Source organism: Pelophylax lessonae (genome assembly GCF_965119305.1).
Source record: "Pelophylax lessonae genome assembly, chromosome: 3".
NCBI classification, from domain to species: domain Eukaryota; kingdom Metazoa; phylum Chordata; class Amphibia; order Anura; family Ranidae; genus Pelophylax; species Pelophylax lessonae.
In genome coordinates this window covers 586405537-586431725 of record NC_138770.1, presented here as the reverse complement: position 1 = coordinate 586431725, position 26189 = coordinate 586405537, and the positions used below count along the sequence as shown (strand labels likewise).

The 26189-nt window shown below is 44.2% G+C and overlaps 1 protein-coding gene across 1 annotated transcript in view; it reads left to right on the top strand.

Annotated features, from left to right (window-relative positions):
- Nucleotides 1-26189, top strand: part of C1D (C1D nuclear receptor corepressor) — a gene marked incomplete at its 5' end in the record, with an annotated part of 80886 nt that overhangs the window by 12706 nt on the left and 41991 nt on the right. Inside the window, 1 exon segment of the mRNA XM_082252612.1 lies at nt 2606-2752. Coding sequence (XP_082108738.1) covers nt 2606-2752 — 147 coding nt within the window.

Below are 26189 nucleotides of genomic sequence, written 5' to 3'. Positions count from 1 at the left end.
TTAGGTATGGTATATTTTTGCATAGTTACATTGGTCTAGCTTGGACCAATGTAACTACATACAGTACCCATGGACATTTTCCACATTTTGTTATGTTACAACCAAAAACGTAAATTTTATTGGGATTTTATCATATACCAACAAAAAATGGCACATAATTGTGAAGTGGAAGAAAAATAATAAATGGTTTTCAAAATGTTTTACAAATAAATATCTGAAAAGTGTCAATAGTCAAGAGTTAATACTTTGTAGAACCACCTTTCGCTGCAATTACAACTGCAAGTCTTTTTGGGTATGTCTCTACCAGCTTTGCACATCTAGAGGGACATTTTTGCCCATTCTTCTTTGCAAAATAGCTCAAGCTCTGTCAGATTAGATGGAGAGCGTCTGTGAACAGCAATTTTCGAGTCTTGCCACAGATTCTCATTTGGATTTAGGTCTGGACTTTGACTGGGCCATTCTAACACATGAATATGTTTGATATAAACCATTCCATTGTAGCTCTGGCTGTATGTGTAGGGTCGTTGTCCTGCTGGAAGGTGAACCTCTGCCCCAGTCTCAAGTCCCTGCTTAAGAAAAGCATCCCCACATAGTGTTGGTCTATCAAATAATATCCCAATAAAATACATTTACTTTTTTGGTTGTAACGTGACATTTAGAAAATTTCAAGGGGTGTGAATACCTTTTCAAGGCACTGTATATACCATACATTTACCATCCACCTAGAAGCTGGAAATCACTGAAGCAGGCACCACTACTTCAGTAATCTCCACTTGCTTCAAGGTCCCATGCTGATCGTCTTGCCTGATTCATTGTGCACACAGGAGATCAGCCACTCAGCATGGGAGCCAATCGGAGAATGCTTTGCATTTTCTGAATTAATGCAAAGCATTCTTTGATTGAACTAAACAGAGAGGCAGGACAGGGATGACACACTCTAACATACACACTGGTCCAAGCTGGACCAATGTAACTATCTAAAAATTAGGGATGCACCGATCCGATATTTGGAGCGGAAATCGGCCCCGATTCGGACAAAATAGCTGGATCGGAGATCGGTAAAATTTAGCCGTCCCACGGGCCGATCCGGTTTTTGCTGAGTAATGGCTCAGCCATCACTTACTAGGTGCAGTAGTAGTAGTATGGGATGGGAGCCACTTCCTCCTGTATAGATCCGGCTCACAGGCGGAGTGATATCAGATGCACTCCACCTGTGAATGGAGGAGCCACATGAAGCAGCGGCTTTGCTCTGTGCTGCAGCCGCTTGCTTTGTGTGTAGCTCCGGATCGGTTCCGTATCGCTATCGGCGATTTCACAACGCCAGATATCGGTGACGTCTCAAAAAAATTCGGATCGGTGCATCCCTAATAAAAATATACCAAGCCTTGAATTCATCTTTAAGGCAACCTTGAACACAAAACATATAACCTCTTTTTTAATCCCATATAAATTTAATGGCTAAAACAAAAAAATTTTAAGTAAAAAGCAAGAGACCTATAGCATATTTATGACTTCTGGCCCGCTCAGCTAGGTGCTGGTGATATCACTCAGCATTCCTGCAGCATTCTGGGAAAACCATGGATCCTAAATCTTGCAAGAATGTGCTCCTTTAGTCAATTAAGTAAGTGATCTATACTGCACCTGGAAAAAAGACTAAAAACGGGGACTGTGGCTGGTGAATCCATCCATGATACATCAATGTTAAAAATCCGCTCATGTTTGTATTTTTATTTATATAGGAAATCAACTTTAAATTCAAGGTATTATCATTTCAAAATTACAAAGTGCACAAGATTAGCATTTTGCTTTCTTTTTTTAGTGACCCATTACTCAACATTTCCGAAGTATATTTGAAGTTGTCAACCCACCTTACCAAAGACAAAAAAAATGTATCTAAATAGAAAAAAAAACTTCCTGCCATTGGGAGAATCTGCAGAATGCAAATTTTCCCCCTGCCCTGCCAACTGGATTTGTGCCATTATCTTACGTTGTTATTTCAACAAATGAAAAGTGCGCACTTGCTAGCTGTGTACGTGATGAGTCTTTCTCAATTCGTTCCAGTCTCATCCTGTTATAGTATCTCAACAGTATTTCTTACCAGCCTCTCCCTCTCCTAATACAATCATTTTAAAGGATTAGGAACAGGATTACCCTCCGGGCATCTGGGCTATGTGTGTGAGGTCTGTTTCTCTGGCAGCCTTTATCGGTGTGAACGTGCCGCGATGATGTTGACTTTGGCATTGGCTGTGCCAGTTTAGAGCATTTTTTTCCTTAGTTTGTTTGTGTTAGTTTAGCGTAGCCTGGTGAATTTATTTTTTAAATAACATTCTTAGTGAACCGCTAACACATACAGCTGTAATGCTTCAGGTGGTTAAATTAGGTGTCCAACTGCTTGGAAAAAAATCACTCAAAGACCTAAAATATTGTAGCAGCTTGTCAATAAGTGTTGATTTTGGCTGTGAAAGCTAATAACATAGATTGGTTATATTTATGAGAGAGAGTTTATTAGGGTTTCTAGTATGTGATGACAAAAAGGTTCATGTTAATTTGATTTGAGTTTGGGAAACAAAAATGGACCCGTCTGTGTTATTCCTTATTCCCACAGGACAAAATGGCTGACGAGGGCCTGAATTCAGAAGAATACCCTACAGAGATCCATGACTATCTTTTGGCATTTGAAAAAACAGTTGGTGGTGTTGATGAAATGTTGACCAAAATGATGTCCGTCCCTAAATCTGAACTTCTTCTGAAAGTAAGTGGTGATGTCATTGTGGTATTTATTTCCTCTTTCAAAAAACCTTTTTGTCATTTTTCATATAGCTTAGAAATAAAGGCCTTTATTGGACCTGTGAAGGTTGATTACTGCTTGATTCACATAAACAACCCATTCCTAACATTCACAGGTAATTGGGCGAACATTTCAGGAATGTGTGCTTTATGATTTTGATTATGAACTCCAAGGCCCTTTTTTTGTTTAAATTTTAGTGTATTAAAGTTTTCAATAACAAAACGGAGATGTATCGTACAGGGTGGCAAAAACCTATAAAATAAAAATGTATATACAAAAATTATATATATATATATATATATATATATATATATATATATATATATATATATCTGCACCATAAAAAGTGCTCTTGATTCTCCGACACCGCATACAAAACATAAGATACATAATGCTGGAATCAAAGCTATTATGGATAGATATACCCAGATATGAAGATTACAGAAGATTTTGAAAGGTATCAAACAACACTAGGGGAACAGCTCAGCAGGGGTACCAATGGACTAGGGGTACAAAAGTGCAGTTTTAGGTATAAATCGTAAATTCAGGGGCCAAAGCCCATGGAGCGAGGGAGAAATAAAAAGGGAGGATGGGAAATGTAAAAAGGAGAGGGAAAAGATGGAGAGGAGAAGGAAAAAAACGAGAAATGGAAGAGAGAGGAAGATGCAGCCAGAAGTGGGCAACCATATAAAATATCATGTAGCCGTACACTGGGGCCAGGGTTTACCTCTACCCCACATGGAGTTCTTGTAGCTCAGAGCATTCACAACACACCTTCAAGGGAGCCAAATTTCATGGCATTGTTCATAGGTATACAGTTTACAAGCCAGCAGGGATTCTATCCTCTCGATATGGTCCATTTCTGTATCCTGAGCCCTAGCTGGCAGAGATAGGCGGTGGGTGAGGGCTAATGACGTCTGAAGTGAACAGGAAGTTGAGGTTTATTCTGGGGGTGTTAGGATGAAGTTCCGTCAAGAGAACCTTGTAGACTCCTGAAAGGACAGGATCAGGCAGGGAGTCTTGCAAGCGAAGGGAGTCAATATCCCTGGAAAGCGGCAAGGCCCTATTTTGGATTTCATTTTGGATACAGTAGAGGACCTGTGTTAAGCTCTGTATCCCTGTTCTTGCTGGGGATGCTCTTTGCTACATTTTTTTTAAACATTGCTTTTATAAGTGACCATAAAGCCTTAATAAAGTACAAATCTGCTACCATACATATATGTAACCAAATTTCAGCATACATCTTATGAGTGAACCTGAAAATGCTCATTTACTGTATACAGATTAAGCTATAGCTAGTTGTAGTCACATTCAACTGGACTTGTTCTGTAATGTTGAAGACAATTTGTAACTTGAAAAACAAGATGGGATAAATGAGGGTGTGTGAAAAACAGCCGATCCCTAGTTTGAAATACTTACCCACCAGTCTGCTAACAAACCAAAATAAACCTGTCTAACAAATAAGTTAAAAGCAGGAGTTTAGTTAACACATATTTGCAAATGCATGCGGAAGCTGCAAGGCCAGCGACAAGGCATCCTGCTTGCTTTACAGGCGGGTGTCTCACTCAAAGTCCCCATTTGCCTATGGCATTTTTACCAAAGGGATGGGGGTGTGTGTCTCCCAGCTGATCACATTTAGTTTGCACCCCATTGCTTTTTTGTGCAGCCATGTGTTTTTCGTTGCCAGTCGTGGATTGGAGCAGGTGGGGAGGATTGGGCGGGCTCCAATCCCATCTGTTTCCAATCCACCTATTAGCAAGCATGTACTTCCCTTTGTGAAGACACTTATACACTCAGGTTGAGCAGTGTTATTTAGTGTTAGGTTCTGCAAGAACGCAGGATGCCTTGTCGCTGGCCTTGCAGCTTCCGCATGCATTTGCAAATATGTGTTAACTAAACTCCTGCTTTTAACTTATTTGTTAGACAGGTTTATTTTGGTTTGTTAGCAGACTGGTGGGTAAGTATTTCAAACTAGGGATCGGCTGTTTTTCACACACCCTCATTTATCCCATCTTGATTTTCAATTGACAGGGATGGAGATACTGTGCAGTGCTCGCCAGTTCTCATATAAAGTCCCAAATTGCCCATTTCTTGACAATTTGTAACTTATCCGTGCCAATTCTTCACTTCTATCCCATCCTGTTCTTCTGATAACATCTGCCTTTCCATGTTGATTGGTTCAGGTATCAATGCTACCTGTGTGGATATAAATGCTGGGGTATTTTCCTGACACTTAAAGTAGAATTCATTTTGGATAGAGCAAAAGAGGGTTATAACCCCCATCAGATTTTATTTTTTTTAGCCATCTGTGTCCTATCTATTTCCCTTCACTTCCTGTCCCATAGCCAAGCAGGAAGTGAAAGGAAATCCCTTCAAATTATGGGAATCATTTGGAGATCCCCAAATCACCAGAATTAGTGTTCCCAATGGAAGATATCCCTACTATTACCTTTTTGGGGGCAACCTAACGTTTGTGATTTTCTTGACGTTTACTTTATATGAAAATGGTAAAAGGACACACAGTGAGGGTGAATCTCCTTAACCAGGACACACAGTGTTTAAAAAAAAACTGACAGGGGTTCTAATCTTTCTCCACTCTTTCCAAAACTACTCTCCTGATTGGCTCACTAACTTTGACAGCCACGGGAGCCAATGGAGCCACTGCTCTATCTCAGCCAATCAGGAATCATAGAATGCATGAAGATTAAAAACCTTCCTAACTTTATAACTCCTTTTAACTCCTGGGATATTGATCTGGTCACTTAAGTAGCAGAGGGGGTTGTTAATCAGTTTAAGCTGCTTTGGTAAGGAAATTAACAGGTGCATTAGATGGGCAACAATGAGACAACCTCCAAAACGGGAATGGTTTTACTGGTGGAAGCACTGAGATTTTTTTTCCCTACTCACCTTTTCTAAATGTTTTTCACTAGTTTTGTATTTGGCCAGGGTCAGCGTCACTAATGGTAGCATGCGGAGATACCTGGACCCTATAGGGGTTGCACAGGCAGTCCAACTCCTCCAGGATGGCACATTGATACATGCCGATGCCAGAAGGTTTGCTGGGTGATTTCAGGAGACAGGCAGCTACTCTAGGAGAGCTGGACTGGGCCATTGAAAGTCCTAAACCCATAAGCAGGACCGGTATCTGCTCCTTTGTGCAAAGAGGAACAGGATGAGCACTGCCAGAGCCCCACAAAATGACCTCCAGCAGACCACTGGTATGAATGTCTCTGACCAAACAAACTCAAACAGACTTCATGAGGGTGGCCTGAAGGTCTGCCATCCTCTAGTGGGCCCTGTGCTCACTGCCCGACACTGTGGAGCTCGATTTGGCATTTCCCATTGAAAACCAGAATTGGCAGGTCTGCCGCTGGTGCCCTATACATTTCACAGATGAGAGCAGGTTTGCCTGAGCACATGCAAAAGATGTGAAAGAATCTGGAGAAACCGTGGAGCTGCATGTAACATCATTCAGCATGACCGGTTGTGGGTCAGTGATGGTCTGGGGAGGCATATCCATGGAGGGATGCACAGACCTCTACAGGCTAGACAATGGCACCCTGACTGCCATTAGGTATTGGGATGAAATCCTTGGACACATTGTCAGACCCTAAGCTGGTGCAGTGGGTCCTGGGTTCCCCCTGGTGCATGACAATGCCTGGCCTCTTGTGGCAAGAGTATGCAGCCAGCTCCTGGAGGATGAAGGAATTGATACCATTGAATGGCCCCCCTTGCTCGCCTGACCTAAATCTAATAGAACACCTCTAGGACATTATGCTTTGGTACATCCGACGCCGCCAGGCTTCACCTCAGTTTGTTCAGGAGCTCAGTGATACCCTGGTCCAGATCTGATAGGAAATACCCCAAGACACCATCTGTCGTCTCATTAGGAGCATGCCCTGACATTTTCAAGCATACATACAAGCACATTGTACGAGCTACTGAGTACTATTTTGAGTTGCTGCAATGAAATTTCAGCAAAATGGACTAGCCTGCTGCATTATTTTTTCACTTTGATCTTTGGGGTATCTTTGAGTTTTTTTCAAAGTTTTCCTTTAATCTTTTTTGAGCAGTGTATATCATCAATTAGTGCTCTTAACTCCCTCTTGACAAGCACCAGCAAGACATTGTTTAAAAACCATATAGAGACAATGCACAATACCAAACAAACCCAAACTAACATATCCAAGACAACAAATGAATATTGGTAGTTAAAAATTCATCAACAAATTTTTAGCATATGTGCTATAAAAAGAAACGCATGCTGAGCCCAAACTCAGTTGAAAATCACCTCCATGCAGGAGGTAGGTCATACCCACATCAAAGCAACATTAAGCCTATCCGGTATGTGGGTCTGCAGATAAAAATCCAAAAGAGCTCCCTCCTGCATAAAACACGAAAGGCATCGCCAGTCCTGGTGGGGTGCGAACCCTTTCAATAACTGGAACTTATACCACAGACAAATTGCCCTCATGGAGAGCGTTAAAGTGACAGGCTTAATTTGTGAAATCGGTTTTCTCAATACTATATAAATTTTCTTCCAACATATTGGCCAGTATTTCAATTAAAAGAAAGATCCAATTTTGCTATTAGCAGAAGAATGGATGGTGTCATCCCCCCCCCCCCCACCGGGTAATATGTGCACATTAAGGGCCACCGGAATACTCACATCGGTAGTTTCCCCTAAGGTGCTACCATGTGGTGGCTTGTACCCCCACAGGATTGAAAAAAACTGTGGGACAAATAATCACACAATGTGGGCGCCCTCCTTGGTACCACATTAATTCCATCTTTTAACACCTCTGCACAAACCTGATCTTCAAAAACAAAATGGGTAAATATTTATTTACAATTTTCTTAATCTAACCAAACTCAATGCTGTAGGGTAAAAAAAGAGTTAACCTTGTTTTATACCTTTCTTATTTGCGTGAGTGTTGTGTTGTACTTCATTAAATCCACACCGTTCTTCGCTTTAGCAGTCAAATAGGCTCTGTCTAACATCCACTTTGGGTACCCTCTTTGTATAAAACATTGATATAACAAGGACGCCTCATTCAAATTTTGCTCATTACTCCAAATTCTACATACCTGTGAAAATTGGCCCTTGGCATACCTTTTATCGTTTGTCTAGGCTGACCTGACTGGGCCAGCAACAAGGTATTACCAGAGAGGGGCTTTCTATATATATATATATATATATATATATATATATATTGGAAGTGATCTTACCATGTCCACCGGTGCGATGGACATCCAGGAAACAAACTTTTTTTTTTTTTCTTTGTCCATGTGGCTGGTAAAACTCAGATTGTTGTTGTCATTAAGCTAACCAAGAAATGTTTAGTGATCACCCATTTTTTCATCAACTACAAATATGAGATTGTCAATGTACCCAAAGTAAGCCTTAAACTATCATTAAAGCTTTTTTTTTTTTTTTCCTTTTAAAATAACAAACCTATCATACTAACCTGCTCTTTGCATAGATTTTTCACAGAGCAGCCCAATCCTTATCTTATCGTGTCCCCCGCCTGTGCTCCTAGCCCCTCCTCGGGGGCACTCCTGTGGGGTCGTTCCCAAGCCAACTTGTCTGCATCCATTGACACAGACAGAGCGGCTCAGCCACGCTCCCCTTGCTCGTCACAGAATTTAGTTGACAACTGCAGGAGCCAATCAGTCTGTGCAATGAGGAGGCACAGAGCTGAGAGAGCTGCAGCTCTTGTGCACATTGCTTGATTAGGATCAAGCTCAGGGAAGTATAAGGAGAGGCTGGGGGGACACATGCAGCATAGTAGTTTTTTTTTTTTTTTTTTTACCTTCAGGCATTAAAGTAAAAAGTCCCAAGGCTTCACAACCACTTTATTATATGGCCTTAAAGGATTTTCACCCCCATAAATGCACGACCGCTCCCACCAACCCTTATAAAGGTTGGCGCGTGAGGGCAATAAATGCCGCCCGCATCACTGGAGGAAAAAAATCTCCATTAAAGATAAAACAGTTATAGGCAGTATATACTATAATACATCCGAAATGTACATGCCAGCTTCAACTGTCAGAGCTGTATAATTTTCCATTAGGACACCATATGCATCTCCAAACCAGGGGAGATGGACGCATTTAGACTTGCCACATCACATGTCACCCATGTGAGGCAGTCCTCCCAGGCTAAACTACCCGTGATACTTAAAAGGTGATTGGTATCTTTCAAATATCTGGGAAGTTGTACTACTAAAGGCTGCAGTTTTTCCTCAAGCCACTGTTCCAATCTTTCATTTAGTGAACCAATGCCCATTATGACTGGTTTAACTCGCAGGCGGTTTAACCTCTTGTGCGTTTTATTGACATGGTAAAATGTGGGTGAAACAGATTACTCAGGAACCAAAACCACAGCTACATTTTCAGTAAAAATACCCAAACTGAGACCTCTATTGAACCATGTCTGAAATTGGTGTAAAAAACTCGGCAAATAGATCAGGTCTCGTGGTGGTTTGCTCTTAGTTATACCTTTAATACATCCCTCACATTTTTGTAAATATTTTATTATATCTTTTCATGTGACAACACTGAGGAAATTACACTTTGATACAATGTAAAGTAGTGAGTGTACAGCTTGTATAACAGTGTAAATTTGCTGTCCCCTCAAAATAACACAACACACAGCCATTAATGTCTAAACCGCTGGCAACAAAAGTGAGTACACCCCTAAGTGAAAATGTCTAAATTGAGACTCAGCCATTTTCCCTCCCCGGTGTCATGTGACTCGTTAGTGTTAACAAGGTGTGTGTGTGTGTGTGTGTGTTAAATTTGGTGTTAGCACTCACTCTCTCATACTGTTCACTAGAAGTTCAACATGGCACCACATGGAAAAGAACTCTGAGAATCTGAAAAAAATAATTTTAGCTTTACATAACATGGCCTAGGCTATAAGAAGATTGCCAAGACCCTGAAACTGAGCTGGAGCACAGTGGCAAAGACCATACAGCGATTTAACAGGACATGTTCCACTCAGAACAGGCCTCGCCATGGTCGACCAAAGAAGTTGAGTGCCAATGCTCAGCGTCCGATCCAGAGGTTGCCTTTGGGAAATAGACAATAGGCGTGTGTGGTGGCAACCAGGTGAGGAGTACAAAGACAAATGTGTCTTGCCTACATTTAAGCATGGTGGTGGGAGTGCCATGGTCTGGGGCTGCATGAGTGCTGCCGACAGTGGGGAGCTACAGTTTGAGGGAACCATATACTGTGACATACTGAAGCATGATCCCCCCCCCCCCTCCATTTGGAGACTGGGCCGCAGGGCAGTATTTCAACATAATGACCCCAAACACACCTCCATGATGACCACTGCCTTGCTAAAGAAGCTGAGGGTAATGGTGCTGGACTGACTAAGCATGTCTCCAGAACCAAACGCTGTTGAGCATCTGTGGGGCATCCTCAAATGGAAGGTGGAGGAGCGCAAGGTCTCTAACATCCACCAGTTCGGTGGTGTCATCATGGAGGAGTGGAAGAGGGCTGCAGTGGCAACCTGTGAAGCTCTGGTGTTCACCATGCCCAGTGCTAGAAAACCATGGTGCCCACACAAAATATTGACACTTTGGGCTCAATTTTTTTACATTTTTTCTTAGGGGTGTACTTTTGTTGCCAGCAGTTTAGACATGAATGACTGTGTGTTGAGTTATCTTGAGGGGACAGCAAATTCACACCATTTATACAAGCTGTACACTCACTACTTTACATTGTAGCAAAGTGTAATTTCTTCAGTGTTCTCACATGAAAAGATATAATAAAATAGTTACAAAAATGTGAGGGTTGTACTCACTTTTGTGAGATACTGTGTGTGTGTGTGTATATGTATGTATGTATTCAAACACTAGCAGCGCTAAATAAACAAACTAAGGAATAAAATCCAAAGTCCTTAAATGGGTATTTCCAGGTCATGTGGTGAGTTGGTTAAACGCAATCCTTTTATCACAGGGAGGGTGTGAAGGGTCCTGGCCGTAGCACCTGATTTCCACCACCACTTTGTGCTCCCCCCCCTATTCTTAAAACTCACCAGAGAATGGTGAATTAAGATCCTTCAAGGAATTCCACCACTCGATTCCAACATTGGACACTGGATCACTTTTCCTCTATTTGGCTGTAAACTCTCCTCCGTTGCCAACAAAACATGTAAGTGAACAAGAGTGGGGCGACAATAGTGTAATTCCGCCAAAAAACGTTTATTAAACACTAAAACAAACCAAAAGTAGCCCCACTCCCCTCAGGATGTCTACTTACAAGAAATAATGAATAGTGAAGGCATTGAGTAAAATATAATGTAAATTCCGCTGGATCCCTCTGTACCAAACCTTGTGCAATCTGGAGAGGGCACCGGCGTAGTGTAGATGTCCTTATGCGACCGCGCACGACGGCTCTGACGCGTTTCGTCCTCCGACTTCCACAGAGAGCCCCTCAGACTTCAGCTTGGCTGCATTGTTGGGTCTGGTGTGTCTCATCTTCCTCTTGACAATACCCCACAGATTCTCTATGGGGTTTAGGTCAGGCACGTTTGCTGCCCAATCAAGCACATGGTATTCCTGTGCTTGGTTGGGCAGCAAACTTGCCTGACCTAAACCCCATAGAGAATCCATGAGGCATTGTCAAGAGGAAGATGAGACACACCAGACCCAACAATGCAGCCAAGCTGAAGGCTGCTTTTAAAGCAACCTGGGCTTCCATAACACCTCAGCAGTGCCATAGGCTGATGGCCTCCATGCCAAGCTGCATTCACGCAGTAATACATGAAAAAGGAGCCCTGACCAAGTGTTGAGTGCATACTATACTGTACATGGAAATACTTTTCAAATAGCCAAACTTCTTTATTAAAAAAACTTTTTTTTTTTTTTTTGGTCTTATGTAATATTCTAGTTTTCTGAGATACTGAATTTTGGGTTTTCGCTAGCTGTAAGCCATAATCCTCAAAATTAAAAGAAATAAATATTTGAAATAGATCCCTGTGTAATGCATCTATATAAAATGAGTTTCACTTTTTGAATTGAACTACTGAATTGAATTAAAGTTTTGATGACCATCTAATTTTACGAGAGGCGCGTGTGTGTGTCTTTGATCAGGAGTTTGGTAAAATACTTATTTAAAAAGAAGAATAAAGAAAGTAAATTTGAGTTAGTTTCCCCCTTAGTTTCAAAGATTGCATTTTTTAAATATTGATATAGAAAGTTAAATAGTTTAGGAGGGAGGAGTGTTAGAGGTGCTAAAAAAAGAAAAATTGGATCTTGGACTAGTTGAAGATGACTGCTGCATTGAAAGGTTTCTGTAGTGGGCATTACAGTGTTTGGCTTTCCTCTTTTTCTCAGTCCAGTGTGCACCTACTCCCTCTTTCCCTGGGATCATACTAGGGATCAACTGATTATCGGCAAAGCCGATATATCGAGGGCCGATCTGCACTTTCCCCGATATATTGCACTTTCCCCGATATATTGGACCGATATCGCCGATATTTCGGGAAAGTGCTTGTACCGGAGTGATGCCTGCAGCTAGAGGCATCAGCCCGGTACCGGCGTCCATAGCCGACGGTCGGCTGTCTTGTAATTACAACCGATGTGGCAGGGAAGCCGCTCGGCTGTCATTACAAGGAGCTGGAAGGGACGGCTGTGGCTTACACAGGCACAATAATCTCCAGCCTGGCAGTTCACGCCACCAAACCCCCCACCTGACCCTCTGCTGCTGACCTGGAGGACTGCATCTAAAAAGTACAGCTGGCTGCTCTTCAGTTACTCACCACTGCGCCTGCAACCAACACCCTTCTCCCCACCAAAAGCAAATTTGACCAAAATGCAATAGATTATGCAAAAATGATTGCATTGTGTAGTAAATTAAAAAATAAAAATAAAATCTGATTCCCCACATGTGCATAGCTGTTTTGCAGCTGCAGAGTGTCATGCAAAGAATCACTAAAGGAACATGTACTTTTGAGATGCTTTGCTCTGCACTTGGCAACCATGCACTCATGCACATTGTGGAATACTAGAAGCAGCAAGTGAGGGCACCCTGATGCTCACAGACTATGAGCAGCCTCTTAAATTAACCTGTCGGTTTGCTCAAAGCAACAGGTTCTCTTGATACTTCTGCTGCTGATTCTTCTCTTGCTTGTGCTCCCCTGCCTCTTGCAAAAAGCCTGTGTTTGAGGTTACACAGGTTAAGGCCCCCCCTCTTCCACGTGATGTTGCTCCAGGCTGGTGATTGGCTGCAGAGGCACTGAGCATTGTATTAAAGGAGAAGGGTAAGAGGGTTACATGTTCCCTCATAGCTGTAAAGCTGGCCGAAATTGGGCCCCACCTGGCTCTAGAAACTTTGATTGACAAATCAAAGTAGTTGGGTGGAACATTGTTGTTGTTATATTCTCCGTGTTGTGAGAGACACAGGACTCTGGTCTGGAACAACGGTTGTTTATTCAGGACTCGCTGTACAGCATTACAGGACAGCTCTGCATATCAATACATCTCTACATGTGTCTAAAGATGGCCACTCTGCCCCTTGACCCTTGTCATCACTCCTGGGTGGAGCCAGCCTTAAAGTGACAGTACATGTGAAACCCTTCAGGTATAACACCTTCCATTCATACCTAAAAAAAAAAAAAAACAAAACAAAAAAAAAACAACAACAAAACGAGAACAGGCATAAAACAGTAACTCATAATTGTCCAATACAGTCCTCCAACTCAGGAGATTTACATGGTTTCTTCCACGTCCGGATGTGAGAACAACTTCCAGGGAAGCTCCGGGGAGAAAATGGCAGCGGATCACTTTTGGCGGGCCCGTCGAAAGTCTCGTAACCGGTCTTACATTTGAAACCGGTCAGGAGGGCGACAGTGTCGTTGAGGACGGGCACCCAGCGACTCGGGGCTGGAGGAAGCAGGGCTGGCCGGAATGGACACCGGCGGGGCCAAGAGGGGATCCCCTAGCTCAGAGGGTGAGCAGACCTCTGGACCAGGGCTGGAGGGCTCTGTTGGAGCTGAGTTCTAAAGTTCAGAGTCCCCCCAAGCATCAGTCTCAATGCCTCCTGATCCGGTAGGAGCAGATCCTTGAGACACTGGAGATGCAGCCGATGTCAGGGATTCGGGCAGCTGAGAACGAGGACGCAATTGGTCCGCATGCCTTCTGCAAATGGAACCATCTTCCAGGCAGACCCTATACATTTTGGGTCCCAAAGTCTCTGCGACGATAGCAGGAAGCCAACGAGTGTTGGAAGCGCCATAAGATCGGGCCCATACCTTTTGCTGGGCTGTAAACCGGGGAATCTCGTCGTGTTTGACCCTCTTGTCTTGGGACTGCCGTACATGTTCCTGGACTGTTTGAGGGTGGAGCATATCCAAAACAGTCCATGGCTGCCGACCCAAAAGAAGTTCAGCTGGAGTTTTCCCAGTGGTTGCATGTGGTGTGGTTCTGTAAGCAGAAAGGAAGGAGTCCAGCTGCTGGGGTGACAGGGACTGTTGTTTACTTGTAGCCACAGTAGCTTTGAAATAGCGTTTGAAGGTCTGTACAAACCTTTCTGCTTGACCATTTGTAGCCTGGTGGTAAGGTGCGGTCAACTTGTGTTTGATGTTGTGGGCAGTCAGGAAACCCTGAAACTCCTGGCTTGTGAATTGAGCACCGTTGTCTGTGACAATTTCTCTGGGGTATCCAAACGTAGCAGCGAGATGTAACAGTATGGAAATCGTCGCCTTAGTCGTTGGCTGAGTAACAGGAATGACCTCAGGCCACTTTGAATGGGCATCAATAATGATCAAAAAGGTGTGTCCTCTGATCGGGCCTGCAAAATCCAAGTGTAGGCGAAACCAGGGAACCGTGGGCCAAGTCCAGGGCTGGACGCACCCTCGAGGAGGGTCTCTTGCAGTTTGTGCACATCCAGCACACGCATTCACATATGTCGTGATATCGGAGTCGAGGTTCGGCCACCACACATAGCCTCGGGCCTTTTGTTTCATACGTGTGCCCCCGGGATGACCAGTATGTAGCAATTCCAGAATGTGTCTCCGGAGGGTCTGTGGAACGATCACTCGGTCTCCCCATAAAACACAGTTGCCAGACACAGTTAATTCCAGACGCCTACGGAAGTAAGGCTCATAATCCTGTGTGACAGTTGCAGGCCAACCGTACCGTACCCAGGAGAGTATTGTCTTAAGGAAGGTATCCTTGGCTGTATGGGCTGCTACTTCCCCGGAAGACAGAAAGGACAGGCTGGTGTAACGACAACTCTTGACAGGTGGAGAAGAGTCTGTTAATGTCCTTGTCAGACGGGACATGGCGTCTGCATTAGCGTTGGCATCATGGCTGCGATACTGGATTTTGTAGCTATATGCTCCCAAGAATAGGGCATAGCGTTGAAGACGGGCTGCAGTCGTCTGGGAGATGCCTTTGTCAGGGCTAAAGATCTGAAGGAGTGGTTTATGATCAGTCAGTATGGTGAATTCCCTACCATACAGGTAAAGATGAAACTTCTTAATTGCCCATATGAGCGCCAGAGCCTCTTTGTCAATGTGAGAGTAATTGCTTTCTGCTTTTGTCAAGGACCTGAAGGCGAATGCCACAGGTTTCTCTGACCCATCTGTTAAAACGTGAGATAGTACAGCCCCTAGACCATAGGGTGAGACATCACAAGCCAAGGTGAGAGGCCTTTGGAGGTCATAGTGCACGAGCATGCGTGACGCCAACAGCTTTCGCTTAGAAGCTTCAAAAGCACGTTGGCATGCAGCCGACCAGTTCCATCTGGAGTGTTTCTCCAAAAGCTTGTTTAATGGAAACAAAGTGTGTGCTAGATCCGGCAGGAATTTGTGGTAATAGTTCAGCAAGCCCAGGTATGATCGCAGCTGCTGGACGTTGGTCGGGGCTGGAGCTTTTACTAAAGCATCAACTTTGGCTTCCGTGGTGTGTATACCCTCTGCATCCACAAGGTGGCCACAAAACTCCAATTTAGGTACCATGAATTGGCATTTCGCCAAGTTCACTTTTAGACCCTGCTCTTGCAGTCTCGCCAACACAAGCTCCACGTTATGCTTGTGTTCCTGGTCCGTCAGGCCCGTGATGAGCATGTCATCTAACAGGCACTGTGTGAAAGGAATGTCCGCCAAAATCTCATCCATTTTGCGTTGCCAAATGGCTGGGGCGGAGGCTACCCCAAACACCATCCGATTGTATTCATACAGTCCCTTGTGAGTGTTGATTGTTAGAAACTTGCGGGACGAAGGGTGGACCTCAAACTGTAAATAAGCTTGCCTTAGATCAAGCTTGGTGAACTTTTGACCTCCTGCAAGAGAGGCAAAAATGTCATCTACTCTGGGTAGGGGATACTGGTCTATCTCCAGTTGAGAATTTAGTGCCATGCGGAAATCGCCACAAATGCGTAAGTCCCCATTCGCTTTCTTTACTGGTACAACTGGTGATGCCCACTCGCTGTGCTCTACCTTTGAGATGACACCTTGTTCCTCCAGCCGGCTTAGTTCAGCTTCAACACCTGCTCGGAGTGCGAAAGGTACCGTCCGAGCTTTGAAGAACCTAGGCTGGGCATTGGGTTTCAGCCTGAGTCTCACACAGTCATGCTTTATTTTTCCCAAATGGTTATCAAAGACTTGTGGGAATCGCTGTTTCAGGGACTTCACCCATCCCTCTTCATCCCCTGATGGGATGGTCACGGTGTTGCAGGGGTTAATGGCGATGTCTGGCATGCCAAAGTGAGCAATCCAGTCTCTCCCAAAAAGAGGGGGTCCCCCATGTTCTAGGATATATAATGGCATTCTCTTTGTCTGACCCTTGTAGGATACCTGTACTTTCACGTACCCCAGTGGGTGGAGTATCTGCTTTGAATATGTCTGCAGTTTGATTGGTGTTGGACGGACAGTTGTTCGGATCAGAAGTTTTCTCCATTGTTTCTGGGTGATAACTGAAACTGCTGCTCCTGTGTCTACATCCATCTTGAGTTTCTTTCTTTTCACGGTTACCTCTACAGTCATTGCTGAGGGTGCTGAATGCATATGATGTATGTCCAATCTGTGGAGCACTTCCTCATCCTCTGATTCAGATGACGATGTATATCTTCCCACCATATATGCCTTTGTCCTGGGGTTCAGAGGTTGTTTATTTCGCACTTTCCTACTACGGCAGACTCGTTTCAGATGGCCTGCCTTTCCACAATTATGACAGAGCTGATCCTTAAACCGGCAGACTTTGTGATCATGGTCTGTATTCCCACAACGGTAGCAAGCTGACGTCCTGGTTGGTGAGGGTCTATATTTACCGTTAGCTGCAGTTTGCTTGACTGCTGTTCTGAAAACTTCCTCTTTAACCTCTCCCCTTCTACTCTGGGGGTTCAAAGCTTCTGTATCTTTCACAGCCATTTCCATCACTGAAGCTATCTCAATTGCCTTTGTAAGGGTAAGGTCTTTCTCTGTTAACAGTCTCTTTTGGCTAGACTCACTATTCAGTCCCATGACAAACTTATCCCTCAGTGCAGTCGGTAAGTACTCCCCAAAAGAACAGGTTGAGGCTAGTCTGCGAAGGGCGAGCACATAAGCCTTAATATCTTCACCTGGCTGCCGCTGATAGAACCGGAATCTTTCTGCAATCTCTAGTGGTTTAGGCTGGAAGTGATTTCCTAACAGTGTCAGGAGCTCTGCCAAAGTCTTAGTTGCTGGTTTTTCAGGGAAAAGGAGATCCCTAAGAGTGTCATATGTCCTAGCACCAACCACTGTCAGAAATACTGCTACTTGCCTGTCGCCTGGGATGGCATTTGCACAGAAATATTGTTCTAATCTTTCAATCCAAGAAATCCACGTTGTCTGTTCGCCATCAAATTCACTTAATGTCCCGATCGATGACATTTTCCTGCTGGGCTCTGTGGGTGTTTGTATTCCTGACAATCCAGAGTTTTTTTTTTCTTCCTTTCCTTTCTCACACGGATAGTAACCTTGTAAATCCCATCCTCGTCGCCACTGTTATATTCTCCGTGTTGTGAGAGACACAGGACTCTGGTCTGGAACAACGGTTGTTTATTCAGGACTCACTGTACAGCATTACAGGACAGCTCTGCATATCAATACATCTCTACATGTGTCTAAAGATGGCCACTCTGCCCCTTGACCCTTGTCATCACTCCTGGGTGGAGCCAGCCTTAAAGTGACAGTACATGTGAAACCCTTCAGGTATAACAGTTGTCCAAGCAGTGATTGCATCAAACCAGATGTTCGAGTATTCAATGAGCTGTGGCAGCTGCTTGAACACAATAGGCGGCAACAGAGGATCCTACATCCACTCTTTAGCTCTTGTAGGCTAAATAAGAGAAATCTATGCATGTATGGGTCAGTTAAATATCTGGTATTTTACAGGGCTCTGACATGCAATCCAAAGGAAGAAGGGGAGCAAAGGAAAGGTAACTATCAACATTGGAGAGGGTAGGCTGTTGGGTGACCCTGTCAGGTTTCCTGTAAACATATATACCACAACCCTTGCAGGTAAAGTGTATGTTACCTCAAACATTAAAATCACATATAGGTGTCACAACCCTTGCAGGTAAAGTGTATGTTACCTCAAACATTAAAATCACATATAGGTGTCTGTTTAGCTATGTTGTAAAGTTAAATTGTAAAATTTAGTCCTTTTTTGAGATCCTTATTTCCCCTAAAATACCTGGTGATCCTGCCAGCTCCCACTTCTTACTGTTTTATTTTATATTTGGCATAGAATACACAGACTGACCACACCACACAAATCTGATTCTGTGCTTGGTGTGGTCAGTCTGTATCTATGCCTTCTGAAAGGAGATACAGGCATGCAATGCCAAAGCACAGCATGCCTGTTACTCCTGTAATTAGTTTGGCCACCACGCTCCAGCACAAACCAACAAGAAACATGGGTATGAGATTGTCCTCTTGCCGCCTGCTATGCGGGCACAGCAATGCTTAGAGGAGAAACAAAGTAAAGTAGGCTCCGCAGTCACGCGATCACCAAACAAAACTGAAATAAAATACAAAACCTTTATATTTTGAATATTAAAATGTGATTATGGCATAATCTTTCTTGCCCAGTTATTTTGCTGTATTCCACTTACAAATCATTTGTGTTCAATTTAAAAAACTGTTGGGGCACAGTTTAAAGCCCAACTGTGGGCAAAAGAAATGTTTCTCTTGCGTTCATTGACGGACACAGATCCAGAATCTTCTTGACCATTGGGTCATGCTGCCCCCTACAGGAGTAGGACACTAGGCAGGAAAAAGCTTACCACGCCTATGGGGGCAGTCCCAGGGGGTATACTCCCACTTCTTTCATAGGCACTCAGTTTTTTTTTTTTCTGCCAGTCTGGAGTAAGGACCTAGTTTCTTGCTGGGATCTCTGGTCCTAGCATTTTTTCCTTTTTAAACTGATGTAGCGACAGCGGGGGATTGCTGTACTGGGTACCTGAACTATCTTCCTCTGCGAGCAGAGTCTCTGACTGCTCTAAAGGACAACCTGGACATTACTGTGCGGACTCTATAGGTGTTTGGCTGGAAATTGAACTTCCAAAAATCTGCTCTGGTTTTGTCCATCAAGTTGGAATATTTGGATCTGACTCTGGATTGATTTCAGCCAGGATGTATTTTTTTTCCATGGGAACAAAAACTCCAAAGCTGCAGGATGCGACTTGGCTCCTGTTGTTCAGCAGTCCGTTTTCTTTGTGGACTTGCGTGCAGACAACGCTGTGCCTGATGGTGTCTACCTTCAAGACAGTTCTGTTTGCACAGTTCCACTCGAGCCTCTGCAAAAGGGAGATTCTGTTGGGTACCTGTGAGGTAAAGTCCGAAGTGGAGCTTGAGTGCTGAGAATTCAGGCGAAAACCAAGTCCTAGAGATCAGGCCGGCAACAGATGGGCAAAGCGGTATCCAAACGAAATCCAAAGAATAGTCAGGCAGGCAGAAGCTAGCGGTGAAGTACAGATTCGGCAGGCTGAATAGGGGTCACGAATACAGGCAAAAGTTCATACACGAAAGTCTATCAAAGAGCAAGCAGCACACCCAGGGAGATATTCCAAAACATACGGGCACTCAGTAACAGGAAGTGCTGCTATTTAAAGACTGGATAAATTGTACATTGTTCAAGGCAAGCATCAGGCTGGAAAAATCACTGCCAAAACTCCAGAGCTTCTCTGTGGCACAACAGGTAAGGCTGCAAGCTACGAAACAAGGAACCTTCCGGTTCAAGGACACCCAGGTACATGATAGATTCTTGCCAAGTGGGACAAGGATCCACAGTCTCTAGTTGCCAGCCTGTCCAGGTGAGGAAGCGTTTTGGGCACAGATGTGCTCAAGGGTTCTGGACACTGGGGGAGTCAAGACTACCGATCAATATACTGGAACTGCCAGGTAAAGATCTATTGGACAATGCCACAGCCGTCCTGGCAGCTCGGGAGGTAGCCAGCATTTTAAGGTTCAGCTGTGTCTCCGGTGGAAAACTCCGGAGATGGACCTGGTGGCCTTTCGTCTCAACAGGAAGGTACAGAGAATTGTGGCAAGGTCTCGGGATCCTTTGTTCGATGTCACAGACGCACTGGTGTCTTATTGGGGCCAGTATCTTCTGATAGATTCTTTTGCTTTTGTGACATGTGGGCAAAGGCCTAGTAGGAAGCGTCCCCGCCTTCCCCTGCTCAGTCTGTCTCATCGGATTCTGAGCCCAATGCCGCTGTGGAGGCGGCCTGTGCAGGGGAAATTAATCTTACACCCCCTGATCCAGCCGATAGTGAGAATGATTGGTAGAAGCACTTATCACTGCAGTGCGTGAAACTTTAAAAAAGGAGGATGCAGCTGATGTAGCCACGGACGTGGTTGTGTCGTTTGGTACGCACAAGTCGCATCGTACTCCAAAGTTGTTTCCTTATGTGCCCTATTTTGACCGGTTTTCCTGTAAGGAAGGGAAACAACCAAAATTACACTTTGTGGTCCCCAAACGTTTTGCTGTACGTTACCCTTTTGAGGAGTCACTTTTGAAAGAGTAGGCTAGTCCACTAGTGGTGGACCCTCCTGTTTCCAGGTTGAATAAAGCAACCATTATCCCAGTAGCTGAATCCCTGTCCTTTTAAGGACCCGGCTGGCAAGAAAGCTGAGGCTGTGGCATGCAGCATGTTTACTGGCTGGTTCGGCATTGCGGCCAGTTTTTGCCTTAGCCCTGGTGTCTCAGACCCTAACTGAATGGGCAAAGCTTTTACGCCAGGGCCTGGGGGGTGAGCAGGTCCCCGCTGCTTATGTTGATTTAGCAGACCAGTTGGTATATGAGCTGCAGTTTATTTGTGATGCAGCTTTGGATACAGCTCCTGTGCTGTTCAAACTTTGTTTCGGCAGTGGTGATTAGGCGTGTGCTGTGGCTTAAGAAATGGTCCGCAGACCAAGCCTCTAAGAAAGCTCTCATTGATCTGCCTTTCAAGGCGATCGCTTGTTTCGGGCGACCCTGGATGACATCATTAGGGGTATCGGGGGGGGGGGGGTGGGAGTACCTTCCTGCCACAGTCAAGGAAAGGGAAGGAGCCTCCTTCTTCCGTACTTCTGGGACAGAGAATAAGGTAAATGGATATTTTAAATCTTCCCCGGGAAGTTCCAGGCAACCTTGGCCTGGGAAGCCTAGAGCTAGCTTCCCCGGACCAAAAGACCAGACTCCTTCAGCATGAGGGTCTGCCCTCACCCATTATTGAGGTGAGGAGACATCTTCGCTGGTTTCAGGCTCTGTGGACTTCTTTGGTGAGCGTCAAGGAGATCCGCAAAATGTTTGTTTTGGTGGTACCCAGAAAGGGGGACAAAGCTTGTCCTTTTCAGGTTTTTTAGGTCCTGAGTCTCCTTGTACAGATTTAATTCCTGCAAATGTTCTGGTGATGTCTGAACTACCTAGAGTCCCCCTATCCCTATCCAGGGAATTGATTTACCTAGGTCTGATTCTATTTCTGACCAGGGTACTCCTTCCTCTGCACATACTTCAGGGACCACAGACCATGATTCACCAGCTGCTGTCACACAGTTCCCTCTCCCATTTTGCTTACAAGTTCTAAGTCTGGTGGTACACCCACCTTCAAGACCTTCTGTTTGCACAGTCTTACATGCAGCTCCTTTAGCAGGTTTGGCTCCACAGGAGGATACCGAAGTTTGGGATGAGTTCACAGGGTCCTCTGATAGAAGCCGCAGGCATCCAAGGGCCACGGTAAGGCCACTATCGTCCTCGGCTAAGGCTTCTTCCGCAGTTCTTGCGAGGATTTAAGAGCGAGGATCTTCCAATCATCCTGGTGGCTTTAAACGTCCCTTGGGGGCATCCTCTCAGAGAAGACCAGTTGTCCCAAGGACTGATCTACCATCCTGCTTTACAGTTGCTGGTTTTAATGGCTTAGCTATTGAAAGCCAGGTACTGAGGGATAGAGGTCTGTCTGGATCAGTGATCCCTACTATGGTGAAGGCGAGGAAGTCATCTTCCAGCAAGATATACCGTTGTACATGGAAATGGTACATTTCTTGGTATGAGTCGATTGGCGCTCATCCTCAATACTTTTCTGTGGCTCTGATCTTCACCTTTCTTCAACAGGGTGTTGATCAGAAGTTGGCCTTGAGTACCATTAGGGGCCAGGTGTCTGCCCTGGCAATCTTCTTTCAGGGACCCCTAGCCATGCACTCTTTAGTTCATACCTTCGTTCAGGGGTTGACATTTGGCTCCACCTGTACGGTCTCTTTTGCCGCCATAGAATTTAAATTTAGTGCTGTCGGTTCTCCCGAAAACTCCATTTGAGACTATTTGGGAGATTCCCTTGCCTACGTTATCCCAGAAGGTGACATTCTTGGTGGCTATTACCTCGGCCCACAGGGTATCGGAATTGGCGGCATTATCCTGTTGCAGTCCCTAGTTAGTGGTCCATAGGGATAAAGTGGGTCTTCGTACCTGTCCATCATTCCTGCCCAAAGTTGTCTCTAACTTCCATTTGAACGAGGACATTGTGTTGCCTTTCTTGTGTCCCAAACCGGCTCATCCCAAGGAATTTTCTTTGCATACCTTGGATGTGGTTCGTGCGATTTGGGTGAATCTGACAGCTACTGAGTCTTTTCAGAAGTCGGACTTGCTTTTTGTGGTTATGGACGAACCAAGAAAAGGACTGGCCGCTTCTTCGGCTACCATCTCCAGGTGGGCCAAACAAACGGCTACTAAGACCTTTTCCATTAAAGGTTAGGTTCCATATTTCCCTGTCACGGCACATTCTACCCGGGCGCTGAATGCTTTTTGGGTCTTCTGTCATCGGGCTTCAATATCGCAAGTTTTTCAAGGCGACCACTTGGGTCATCCGTGCATACCTTCACAAAATTCTAGAAGACATACTTTAGCATCTGCGGATGCTTCTTTTGGCCGCAAAGTTTTGCAGGCTGCTGTTTAACCACTTGCCGACTGCCTAACGTAGATCTACGTAGGTCTACTTTGCTAGCCTGTGAGGCTCTGGGGAGCGAGCGCGCGCCGCCGGAGGCACGCTCCCGCTCGCTCACGGACCCCCCGCGCGGGTCCGCCGGGCACTCACGATTGTCTGTTAGAGCGGGAGAAAGGCAGGCGGCTAATGTAAACACAGCCGCCTGTCATTCTCCCCTGTGTAAGAATTGAGATCATACGGTTCTACTATGTAGGACCGTTGATCTCTGTTCTTACACATGTAGCCACATCCAATCACAGTTAGAATCACGCCCCTAGGGACACACTTAACCCCTCCCTCTCAAATAAAGTTAGCCCCTTCCCTCCCAGTGTCCTTTTTACAGTAACCGTGCATATGTATAGCACTGATTACTGTAGTAATGTCACTGGTAACCCCAAAAGTGTCAAAAATGCCAGTCAAGGGTCCGATCTGTCTGCCGCAATGTCGCAGCCGCGCAAAAAAAAATCGCAGATCGCCGCCATTACTCGTTTAAAAAAACAACAAAAATCTTTCCCTTAGTAAACGCAATAACTTTTGCGCAAACCAATCAAAATACGCTTTTTGCGATTTTTTTTTTTTTTTTTTTTTTTTTTTTTTTTTTTTACCAAACATGTAGCAGAAAACGAATTGGCCTAAAATGTTAAAACATTTTGATTTTTACTTTTTGGGAATTTCATATAAAAAAATGTGAAAAATATTATTTTTGCAAAATTGACGCTTTTTTTTTTTTTTTTTTTTTTTTTTATAGCGCTTGATCAAAAATCAAATACCACCAAAAGAAAGCTCTGTTTGTGGGAAAAAAAGGACGTGAAATTCGTTTAGGTACAGCGTCGCACGACCGCACAATTGTCCGTTAAAGCAACGCAGTGCCGAATCGCAAAATAGGCCCTGGTCAGGAAGGGGGTAAAACCTTCCGGGGCTTAAGTGGTTAAGAGGGGCTGTTCCCTCTTGAGTGGTGTTTTTCCTTTAAACCTTTATTTTTCAGACAGGGCTCCTGTGTCCTGGTTAAGGGCTCTTATGTTTAGCCTTGGGTTATTTTCCCCACCCCTCATTTTGCTTTTGGACGTCCCACTAGTTATGATTTATTGAGTGCTGTGTCCGTCGATGAATGAAAGAGAAGATGGGATTTTTGTACTTACCGTAAAATCTATTTCTTGGAGTTCATCGACAGACACCGAGCCCGTCCCTCTATGGAGTTCTGCTAATACTGCTTGCTACTAAACTAATTACCTAGAGCAGAGAGGGGGGTTATATACCAGCTGAGGATGGCCCATGGGCGTGGCCAGGTGTGTTTTTTGTTCTGCCTAGTCCTACTCCTGGAGAAAGCAATATAGTCCACTAGTTATGATTTATGGAGAGCTGAACCGTCGATAAACTGGATTTTACGGTAAGTATGAAAATAACATTTTTTTCATTAAAACGCTCAGATGTGAACAGGGGCCATTTAAATGAATGGGGTTTTACTTGTTGGGCGTTCTGGAAACGTTTTTTTTGAGCGTTTATGGAGCTGAAAACGCCCAGGTGTGAATGGAGCCTTAGGCTCTCCACAGCCTGCGGTCATATAATGCCCTCATTGAGTACAATGCAGGGCTAATAGTCCTGCATTGTACGCGAGGACAGTAATGGGCTGCCCACAACCTGGAGCATTGAAGAGCGCCGGTGGCTGGGAGAGTGAGAGAGGAAGTACTAGTCTTTTCCTCTACCCTCCAGAACTAACAAGAAATAGACCCTTGTAGCGGGGGTAGAAGCCCACTGGAAGGGTATTTTTTTTTTATATCCCAGATTTAAGGGAGTCCCAGAGCTAGAAGAAGTCGCCCTTGTTTCTAAGCAATGTGGTAAAGGTATGTGAATCACAAGAGGACTAAACAACATTACATATCCTTAAAGATGTATTGTGAGTATTCAGCTGTATCACTGGAGTTCTACTTAATTGTATTATGTGTATCGATTTGCGAAACATAAATGATATTTAGGGATTGCACTGTAGTAAGTAGAGCCATGGAAGTATTTTGTGGCAAAGCATAATCTTCTTTGTGTCCTGTTTTTAGATTTTTAATTGAGGAAAGAACTATGATTATTACCATTCCAAATTTAAGCCTGATGGTGGCAGTAATGTACTTTGGAAGTATACAATGATATTTTTGCCAAGTATCTGCAAAATGCTGGATCTTCTGTGTTTGATATAATTTTATATATATATTTGGATGCTAGATGGCACTGCTAATATTCATTTACACATTGAAGCAGAAACTTGAGAATTAAAAAGTAAATAAAAACGTATCATATTTGAAAAAAGAAAAAAAAAAACAACTTTAATTCCTGATTGACAGGATTATAGGAATGGTTATAGGTTAACCCTGCATTCATGCCTCAGTTGCCAACGCTGGCTGCGTCATGCTGGGTCCCGCATTCTCATCTAAATCATGCATGCATGTTAGAGGCCAGTCAGTATCTGCCCCTTGAACGCACCCTAAACTTTAACTGTCCAATGCGAAAACACAGCTAGTACAGGGCAGTGATGGCTTTTATTTGAAGTGGATCTTCACTGCATCTGGGCACCACAAACCAAAAACACTGTTTAGTGTGTGTCACTGGCGCAAAACAAATTGTGAATATAAAGAATTAAGATGTGGTTTGCTGTGGCTAAATTAACTTCTTTGAAAGGTGAGTGTATACCAAATTAATTTATAGACAGCTGCGCGAACCAATGCATAATTTATTTGTGCTCAAATCAACATAAATATCCAAGCAATGGAATTCAACACCACTGTGATGTGTGCCAAAACCATAATTAATACTCTTGTCAAAATAAAATGTCCATTAAAAAAGTCACTCCGTGCCAATAGGGATTTTTTTTTGCATATAATCGCTTAAATGGTGATTTACCCAGGTTAATCGTGACTATATTCCAAAGTTCACATTCACCAGATGACAGTAAAGGTAGAGCCTGGTCAATTTGTGG